General features: G+C 36.2%; 2 protein-coding genes across 2 annotated transcripts; both read right to left on the reverse strand.

Moving 5' to 3' along the window:
• Positions 1–324: 324 nt before the first annotated feature.
• On the reverse strand, positions 325–2875 carry LOC116115399 (protein PLANT CADMIUM RESISTANCE 10-like). The gene is made up of 5 exons (XM_031401545.1): positions 2251–2875; positions 2082–2145; positions 1823–1987; positions 1064–1129; positions 325–947 (listed from the first exon to the last, which is right to left on the reverse strand). Exons 1-5 carry the CDS (start codon positions 2499–2501, stop codon positions 744–746), a joined length of 750 nt encoding a protein of 249 aa, XP_031257405.1. The 5' UTR covers positions 2502–2875; the 3' UTR covers positions 325–743.
• Positions 2876–4681: 1806 nt separating this feature from the next.
• Positions 4682–7304, reverse strand: LOC116115395 (E3 ubiquitin-protein ligase CSU1-like). The gene is made up of 2 exons (XM_031401543.1): positions 6933–7304; positions 4682–5548 (listed from the first exon to the last, which is right to left on the reverse strand). The coding sequence occupies exons 1-2, from the start codon at positions 7169–7171 to the stop codon at positions 4873–4875; spliced, it is 915 nt and encodes a 304-aa protein (XP_031257403.1). The 5' UTR covers positions 7172–7304; the 3' UTR covers positions 4682–4872.
• Between the last annotated feature and the right edge of the window lie 3404 nt (positions 7305–10708).

Consider the following 10708-nt stretch of genomic DNA (forward strand, 5'->3'; position numbering starts at 1 on the left):
TTCTGTGGTGATTTATTGAACCACTGGCCTTCAAATTTGAATCAGAATCAAAATCCTCTGGTTTTAGTTCTAACGACAGAAGGAATTTTCATTCCCACAAATCACTGGGACAGACTATTGAAGTTTAAGTTACAAACAAGTCAACAGAGCAACCTGGCGAAACAATAACCAAGATGTAGTAACATAAATTAAAATAAACAAATCTATCGAAATTTAATCTTCCCATTTGCAAGCAATGCGACTAACATTCAGGAGACCAAATTGGGTTCCACCGTCGACATGCAAGACCGAAGCTTTCCTTTCTTACTGCCCAGCCAAAAACAATTCAATCCCAAATCAAGTATGATGATGGTTCATAACAGCAAATTCTTTTAGACGAACAGAAAATAATGACTTTGTTTCCATCATTTGGCAATAAAACAATTAAAGGATATAAGGAGAAACGGGGTGGTAAAAAAAAAACCACAAGAATAAAAACAACTTGTCTACTATGTACACGGACTCGAAACATCTTCATCACGAGTTTGAAAAGGTCAGCATCCCCATCGATTTGGATGCAAGGGTACAAATCAGGCAGCAAACGCTATATACTTCCTGGCGTTGCCACTACTACTTCCAAATGTAGATCCTCAATGCAGCAACCGTGATACTGCTCCCTAGAGCAAGAAATTGGACAGGAAGTAAGCAGAGTCGATACTTTCTAAAAGCAGCGCACAGGGAAGAATGGATCAATAGCTCTGATTTCACAGCTTCCCAGGCTCAAGAGTGATCACAACATCTGCACTCTTCTGCATGCTGCAGGGATCAGGACACTTGGTTGAGACAGGAGGTGGGTGTAGCTCAAAGAAGGCTCTGCTCCCTTCACTATAGCTTCCTATGCATATTGTATCACCCCGGCCATGCCAAGTGCCATCTTGGACATTGTTCATTTCCAAAGTTCTGGCTTCCTGCTCCAGAAATATAGAATGATATTCATCATTTAAGGGGTTCGCAAAATTTCATTCAAGATGCATTTTCGTTTTGTCCATATTTTTGGCAAAATACAGCTTTGCAAATAAAGTACCTGGCTTAATGTACAACAGGGACAGATAACATGGTAGACGCAGTCATCCATTGAACTATCACAACCCTGAAAGCAAACATATTTCCCCAAAGATGTCAATTTAAATGTGAAAGTAATAAGCAATAAATCAAAATAAGCCATAGAAAGAGCAGTAGTTATGAGACTAGAATAATTCAACTCGTCAAAAGATTCTCACAATCACAATGTGGCAAAACAATGGGGGAGGGATATTTATCGAAATGGAACATGGGAAGATTTGTTTAGCCTTAAGTCCATTCTCACTGAAGGACATTAAAAAGAAACCACAAATACCCGGGCTTCACCTTGTCCATGTTTAGACTGGGTATAAATTGAACAAAGACGACACTGTCTAATTGATAGCTTTAGACTTTGATTATAGGTTTTGTACAAAATATGCTGGTTATGAGGTAACCTTATAACCAAAAACAGAACAGACAGACCTTCTTCCATATTAAACTCCTCAGAGATAAACAGAGAGGCTACCAGTACTTGTTAAAATGAATGAAGCTAACATCTGCCTTAAGAACCTTTCCAACTTGCAAAACACAAACTTGAAAACAAAACACAGACCAACCCAAACCCAGTCATGAGGATACTATGACATCAATTTTTGTTAAACATGCAATTAGATAGAATTAGGGATTGGATTGATATGAAACATGTATAATGAGGTAGAGCACATAACTAGTTTAAAATAGTATTTAAGTATCAAACGCAATGATGGATATAAATGCTCACCAGAATGTTAAATTTTCTTTTTATTTGCGTTCGGTAAAACCCCAAGTAGCCTCCTATTGAAATGGCAAAAGCCATGGCCAAATACAAAAAGCAATGGCTCTTGGTGACAATAAAGGCAATGAAATTCGCAAGGCCACCAATAGCAAGAAACAAATACACACTTGCCTGCAAAATTTCAAAGAGAAATCTAGATATTTAACAACTTCATTTTCAAAAGTTTCAAGTTTTGTAGCTTTAAAGTATAAGTTGAAAAAATTACCTGAATAAAACAAGAACCAAAACCAGCCCGTCCCATGTTCTTCCCAAATCGGTAACAGGGACAACTGTAAAAACAAACACAGTATTACTCTCCAGCAAAACAAAACCAACAAGCATCAGTTCAAGAATTGTTAAGCAAACGAATCAAATACAGAAATTTAAGAACAAACCAAGCGGATTCAAGAGCGATGCGACGGTCATCGAAGCAATCAAGGACTTCACCTTCCCACATCCTTAAAACGGCGCCAAATTCATCTCCATCGGCGTCCATTTCAACCTCCTCGTTCGGTTGTGTATTGAATTTACCTTGCGTCTGCAAGGCCACAGTGGAACACAGCAGCTCAAAATTTACCACAGCCATCCCTTCGAGCAATCTCTCCCCTTCTTCACCAACCTTCTCTTGTCTCTCCACATCCGCCATTATACCGTTTCTTTCTCTTTGCTGCAATCTTCAAAGTTGTACTTCCCTAATGGTGAATTAAAAAGGGAGAAATGAAAATTTATTTAAATAATTCAGGCGTTGCTTTATTTGGGGTTGAGTGAAAATTGTTTTGATTGTGTGTTAGGCAGTTGGGGACGTGGGCGGGCAATTAATGAAGTGAGTGGGAACAGTGGAAGCGATAATTGACGGTACAGCTGTTGCCATGTTGGATGATGAAATAAAATAACTTCTGATTGAAAGAACAAATTAAGGTTCTAATTATAAGAAAATAAAATAAAGAGAAGTTCTGACAACCTCTGAAAGTTGAAACTGCTATTTAGTCGTTTTGTGGTTATAAAAAAACTTCAGGTGACCTATTTTTGAACAAGATAATTAATTATTCTTGGTGTAAGTTAACAATAGTAAGGATGAAGGGAGGATAACGATGATTTGGTAGCAGTGGACAGCAAGCCCAAGCTGCTGGGTGGGAACTTGGTGGCCGATTTATGCATTATTTTATTATTGTTCCAAATAAAGTTTTATACGACCCTTATCTAAATTATCAACCAACCCACGTGCATAAAGCTATTCTGTTGCAAGTTGACTCGTGAAAGTGATTTTTGAAACCAAATATGTCTCATCTTCACCATGCCAATCTCCGATATGCATTTTAATTTTTGAAAACAGATTCACAGCATCCGCCCTAACTTTAGAACCACCCAATTTCCACTTCAATTTGCATTCCAACTTTTTAACTTCTTGTATCTTTTTATAATCACAACAGTTGTTCCCAGTTGACATTCAACCGACCTACAAATCACCACAACCTTCCACTTTCAAATTCACGAGGTTGATGTTGTCGCCACAACTTAAATTCTTAGCAACAGTAATTAACTGAAGTGAACCCAGAGCACATATAAGTTGCTTGATATTTGGGTTGGGTGTAATGTTTTAAAACCCAACCCTTGGTTAAACCCAACAAAGTGGTTGGGTTCTAAATTGACTGGTTTAACAGGTTTTACCAACTGGTCAAACCGGATGACAAAAATTTTAAAATTTAGTAAATACACCCCTAAAAATCACAGTTAAGTCTTTATAAGTTTGAAATTTAGCAAACACACTTTAAATACAAATCGACAGTCGATTGATTGGCGGTTGCGACACCCCAAATGCAATCACAATCATCCATTGAGCCCATTCCCCATAANCACCCAATTTCCACTTCAATTTGCATTCCAACTTTTTAACTTCTTGTATCTTTTTATAATCACAACAGTTGTTCCCAGTTGACATTCAACCGACCTACAAATCACCACAACCTTCCACTTTCAAATTCACGAGGTTGATGTTGTCGCCACAACTTAAATTCTTAGCAACAGTAATTAACTGAAGTGAACCCAGAGCACATATAAGTTGCTTGATATTTGGGTTGGGTGTAATGTTTTAAAACCCAACCCTTGGTTAAACCCAACAAAGTGGTTGGGTTCTAAATTGACTGGTTTAACAGGTTTTACCAACTGGTCAAACCGGATGACAAAAATTTTAAAATTTAGTAAATACACCCCTAAAAATCACAGTTAAGTCTTTATAAGTTTGAAATTTAGCAAACACACTTTAAATACAAATCGACAGTCGATTGATTGGCGGTTGCGACACCCCAAATGCAATCACAATCATCCATTGAGCCCATTCCCCATAAAATATACCCAATATCTAGTTCGATTTCGACTAGATCTCATCGACATCGATGTCGACAACCCTCTCCATCACTCCGAAGAAACTTTTCTCTGCCTCTTGACCAAAATCCACCTCACTCCACCCCCGCTAGCCTCGCCAATCACTGGCAAAAGCCAGTTGTTGCCATGACCTTTTTTTTTCAATTTTCGATCAATTTACTCACTGGAAATCAACTCCGTTGCCACCATTACACTCACCAACATTTTCTCTTTAAAAGCACCACCATACTGGTCTTCAATTGTTCACAGATCATCATCTCAATTTCTAAGGTTTTTGGTGAATAGTGAAATGAGTAATCCAACCCAATGAAAGCCTAGTTTCCAGATTGAACTGATTCAACCAGCCGAGCAAGCCGAGTTCTAAAACAATGGTTGGGCGGTATGCGCTCATATCGCCACCAGACTAGCGGCCAAATATTTATCAACTAAAAGTCAAAAAGAAAGTATTCAAACCAATCATCAACAACATCATAAAAAGAAAATGCATTATTGTTGGTACTCATGAGACATAGATAGACAAGTGCGAAACATAGTTGAATCCAATTTACAACACATCAACACTTCGGCAGGGCTATTGGATCCATACTTTTTCTTAGCCAAGAGAGATTGCTACACAATTAACATAACTTCAAAACTCATGTCTTCATTGCAGGTCTCACCAGCCCCAACCCTGAACCACTACCCAAATGTTTAAAGTCTGTTGCTTGAAGTCGATCCCCATGGCCAGCAAACCCTGTCCCTCCTTTCTCCAAGTTCACCAAATTTCTCTCTTTACATGCCTTATTGCAGACCAAACAAACCTTATCGACAGCCATAAACTTGTCGGCACATTTTTTGCAGAACACATGCCCACATGAGCTTAGGGCAACAAGTGACAATGTGTTAGTCAGGGTAACCTTGCAGCTGGGACAAATATATGTCTTATCAAGTGAATTGGATTCATTCTCCTCGCTGTTGTCTTCTGTAAATTGGATTGGGAAGAGGGTTTTCATTTTGAGTTTCTCCTTGCCTTCTGGACAGACTGTACTAGTAGAAGGGGCTTCAACCTTTGCAGGAGCCTCTGGTGTAGCAGAGGGCAGCCAAAATGCTTTCATTGTCCGAAGGGCTTCCTCTTCGTAAGATGTGGCTTTCACACTATTTGCACCATGGAAACCATGCTTGTCTCGGCCGTGATTTCTATCACTGTATTGTGGTACTGCACCATGGTTTTGCTGATCAAAGGCATCAAGCTCTCTAGCTTTCTGCAACATTAACTTTTCTTCTTCCTCTTCCTTCTCTTGCTTCTGCAGAGCAGCATGAGCAGCTAACTTTCTGACAGACAAAGAAAGAATCAAGCTCTTCAGCACAGGATTGACAACTAAAAACCCAAAACACTAAGCTAACCATTAACCCAAAAAATAAACAAACTGGAAAACAAGAAATGTGTATCACGTTTATTTCATTGATTTAAAAAACTATGCAATTATGAGAAGTACATGGCAGTTCTAGAATAAGCTTATTATCATATCTTTCTCATGCCATTGGTCCCATATGTTGAACTGCAGCTGGTAAATTACTAATAACATGGATTTACCATCAATAGTAGAGGAAATCTAAAAGAAGATGCTTGCTTAAGTAATCTAAATTAGGTATTCCTAAAAGGAGGCAAGAAGTATGGGAATTGAGAATGAATATCTTGTGTAGTGTGAGAACAAACTACGATATAAACATGAACATTTTAAACTTCTCCCATCGGGCAAGTGATACCTGATTGATTGTAAAGAAATATATAGACATTCATCTCATCGGCAAAATTTACATAGAATTTTAGGGCTCATTTTATTTAGAATTCAAAAATAATTTTTTGTTTTTGAAACCAAGGTATACAAGAAAAATTAAGAAAACTCATGTGGTGATATATATATATATGACCTTTAGATATTAAAGGTTTTTTTAATACAATCTAGATGTTTGGATTATATCTTAGTTTTTGAAAATTATTTTTAATCAAAGTAAAACAAGCACTAAATTTAAAAGCTATCTAACATAACTTCACAATAAGCAGGCTGCCAAAGTGAAGAAAAGATACATACACACTAAAAGTTCTAAAAATCTAAAAAAAAAAAAAAAAAAAAAAAAATGCAAACCATTTTGAAGTGATACATGTGAAAAATTTAAACAAGATAGCTTATCAATTCATATTTTTCATGTAACACACACTTATGGGTAGATCTCCTTAGTTCTCAACCAACCGTTCTCCCTAGTGCTATCAATCTATTAAAGAATCTATAAATTTTGCTCACTTTCCTCAGGAAGTTTCAAACCATTACTTCCCTCATCTATTCAAAATCTCTGCCAAGAGTAATGCGATAAACATCATTAGTTTAGAAGCACAAGCATATAGTTTTCGCATCTGAATCAATGAATCATGCTTTGTAAACCATCATTTATCAATGCGATGCCACAATGTTTCCCACTCCTTAAATTTTTCAATCAGTCAATTAGCTTCTTAACATTCACGTTGATAGCTCCCAAGTCAATATGTTGATGATTTAGTTTCATAAAAGAGACTTGTACACAATCATTTTGCTGCTTATGAACTCCAACACTACCAAAGTCTAATCTAAGCGAGCAAGACAATTTAACAGATATTTATAAGCAATTTCTTCATCTTGAAGAAAACAAAATAGAAGTAAAAGCCGAAGTTGAAGCAAACCTTTGGATGTCTTTTTTCTGGGCGAGAAGGCACTCGAGAATGCATTCTTTACAGAAGACGTGACCTTTCTGGCAGCACATAGGATCGATGAATGGCTTCAAGCAAAGGCAACAAGCATCAAAAGGTTTTATTGAGTCCTTGCCAAGCCTCTCCTTCTGCGTTCCATACCCCAGCTTACGCTTCTCATCGTACGTGAAAAAGGCCAGGTCATTGTTGTTCTTTGAGTGTCTCTGCGGCATCTTTATCTCTGATGAGAAGGCCTAAATTGATTTTGGATCGGGAAATAGAATTGAAATTCGAAACCCTAGAAATTGCGAGACGTTTGAACTGAATCAATTTTTTCTCAAGGCTATTTATATTAGAGCAGTATTGTTATAGACATAGGATGTGATCAGAAAGACAGTTTTGTTATTCTTTCCCTCTTCACTCTTCAGATATAAAAGATCGGCCTCAGGTCTAAAATCGACGGCTAAGTATTGAGGTACTATGGGATGATTATCAGATCTTGAGCGTACTGGATCAGGAAAAAATAGACCTTTTTCTTTTTTAATTGTAATATATGTAAATCGAATAATATTCCTACTAAAAACCAATCTAAAATTTAAAACATTTTTCTCTTAATAAAAGTAATTTTTTTTGTTTAGTTATATATACATCATTCATATTGAGTTTTTTTTTTTTTTTTTTTTAATATTTTTTTTTTCCTTTTACATAATAAATAATATTATTTATGGAGTTAAAAGATATTGATCCGTGAGGTTTGATTTAATAATTCTTCACTATTTTAGAAAGGTTGAAATACATGTTCTCACACTAAGTTTGGAAAATCGACATTTTTCCCACCCCTGGTTTTGACTTTTGAAAACTAACAATGTTCTACTCTCCGTCATTAGGTTGACAAAATTGGGCACGACCCAATAACGCAACACAAACTCATTTATTAAAAGTTGGTTTGGGATGGGCTTGTTGGTTTGTGTCATTAACAGATCAACCCCTTAATAACCCCTTTCATAACAAGTCATGTTTATGTTTAATATTAAAAAATGTTTGACTCGTTTGACTTTTTAATTAGATATATTTTAGTAATAAAATATAATAAATAAGATGTAATATTTAATTATTCAATTATTTTTTAAGTTTTTTTAACCAAATTGCTCTATTATTTTTCCTAATTTCTATTATTGCTTAAGGTGAAAAAGATAAGTCTCGTTTTTTGTCTCCTTTGTATTTAAATTCAAGAGAGATATTATTCTTTTTTTTTTTAAATCTTTTACTTATAACTTTATAAAAGTTAATGGTAAAATATGGTAGCTACATGCTTTATTAATATTTATATATGGTTCCAATGATAATATTTTAGTGGAAGGAGGAATTAGATTCTATGAACTACATTGAAATTCTAGAATGAGACTTTATATCTTATATTAATAGTATTGCCAAAAAATTGACAATTATAACAGTGTGTGGAAATATATAATTACGAAGTTTTATATATTTTAATATTCTAGCATAAAATTATTTAGATAAGTTCAATCATATAGTTTTACATTTATGTGTTTAGGTATATAGTTTAATATTCTAGAATAAAAATTATTCATAAAAGTTCAATCATTTATTGAAAGTGAAAAAAAAAAAAAAAGATATGTCGTGTGCTATTTTTCTGCCAAGCTCAGGTTATCGTGAGGATATAGCTTGACCCAGAACCAGCTCGGCAACTGTAACGCCCCACTTAAGGTACGTACTCAAAATTTGCTGCATTGCTTAAATATTTATTAATTCTGTTTTAATTGAGTTTGTATGTTGAGTTGGTTGAGTGTTTGCTTTGAAATTGATTGAGTTTTGAGGAATCTTAGAATTGCAGTCTTTGCTGCGGCGATGTTGGCTTTAAGTAAGGCGGTGTCGACTCTGTCACTTTTCGCCGGGGGGATGGAAGTTTCTTCGCCGCGGCGACGAGCCAGTTGAAAAGTTTAATGAGTTTCTAGAGAATTCTTCACAGAGGTAAAAATGACCTTTCTACCCCTAATTAGTAGGAAAAGTGGGGAGTAAAATGTAAGAAAATTTAGTAGAGTATGTGTTGGAGATAAGGGTGTAATTGCAAAGAATCAAAGGATATAGATGGAATTTCTAAGGAAGAGTAAGGGCAAAATGGGAAAGGAAGGTTCTAATATGAGCTAAAAAGGGTTAAGTGAAATAAACCCTTCATTTTCATCCATTTCCACCGCCATATCCATTCTCTAATTTCTCTCAATCTTCCATTCAATTTTCCTAAGATTTCTAAGGGGTTTAAGAGAGCTTTTGAGTAATTTTGAGTAGAGATTTCATCTAAAGCATCCTAAGGTAAAGATTCTTGCTTTAGATGTGAGTTTGCTTATAGTTATAGTGAAGTCTTATATGGTTGTTGTTGTTTTGAGTTGTAGAGAGAAAACAAGACAACAAAGGAAAGGAAAAGTGCTAGAGAAGTCACTTTTTCACAAAGTAAGTAAATCCAAACTAAATTGAGATTTAAGAATTCATTTGAGTAGAGATTGTATATGTATATGTATGTATTATGCTTGCTGAGAGATTGAGATGTTATGAGTATTTATCTATGTTGATATTGAATATAATTGAGTTATGAGAAGTGTTGTGATTGCATGATGATGAGTTGAGTTTGATTGAAGTTGGAGGGAGTTTTGAGCAAACCCTATGGGAGTGTTTTGCCTTGATAGGAAATTAGAGTGTATGAGGGAGTTTTTCTCCCATTTTAGATGATTAAAGAGAAGAGTAGAGTTATAGATAAGTAGAGCTTTGGTATGCACATGAGTTATTTGATGAAATGCCTAAGTGAGAAGCTGCCCTGTCACAGCTGTGACCTTCTAAGTGGTTTTTGGGCATTCTACGGATTGAACTGGATTTAGACAAAAAAACCAAAGTTGTAGCCCTGTCTCTAAGCTTTAAAACGAGACCAAAACTGTAGCAATCCGATGTGTATAATGAAAGTTATTCCCTTTTTAGTGTGACCTGTGCAGAATAACGATTTTGGAGCAACATTGCATTTGTTCATCTCATGGGTGCATTAATGAGTATGAATCATCCATATGAATTAATTATGCATTAGAGAAAGAGTAGAAAAAGAGTAGAGAACTTTGAGTGTGAGCTTTATTAAGAGAAAAGAGAGAAAAAGAGAATAGAATAGGTTGTACGATGGGGAACCCGTGAGTAATGGGTAGAGTATTCCCGCATGTACGCCGCATTGAGAGAGCGGCATGAGTATGAGAGAGAGAAGTGGTGTAGCCCGTGAGAGTGCATGCGGATGAGGGCTATACCCGAGAGTAGCCGAGAGAGAGATTATTCACTCACATGGCCAAGGGTTCCGAATCCATGCATAATCAAGTCTGATCGGCTAGAATGAGGAGAAGTCACGTAGAGCGGGAGCGAGTCCCGGCCGTGCCTCCGGTAAGATGAGGCCGTGACTACTAAAGAGAGTTAGTAGAAAAGAGTTATGAGAAAGAGAAAATAGAGAGAAGTATAAGAGAGAGAGTAAACGAGAATTGTAAGGAAATAATTAGAGAGAGAGAGAGAGAGAGAGAGAGAGTTACGGGGATAGATGAGTAGAGGATTTACTTACTGAGCATTAGTTGTGCTCACCCTGTTGTTTTCTATGTTTTTGCAGGATCTAGGTGAGGACACAGTCGGATGGACATCGGCGAGCGAAGGGAAATGGCTACACTGTCCATCTTGTTTTTGATGCTTTTGTACATGATACAACTTTTTGTATAAAGAATGTATATGTTTAA

The sequence above is a fragment of the Pistacia vera genome, unplaced genomic scaffold (assembly GCF_008641045.1).
Source record: "Pistacia vera cultivar Batoury unplaced genomic scaffold, PisVer_v2 Contig738, whole genome shotgun sequence".
Taxonomy (NCBI): domain Eukaryota; kingdom Viridiplantae; phylum Streptophyta; class Magnoliopsida; order Sapindales; family Anacardiaceae; genus Pistacia; species Pistacia vera.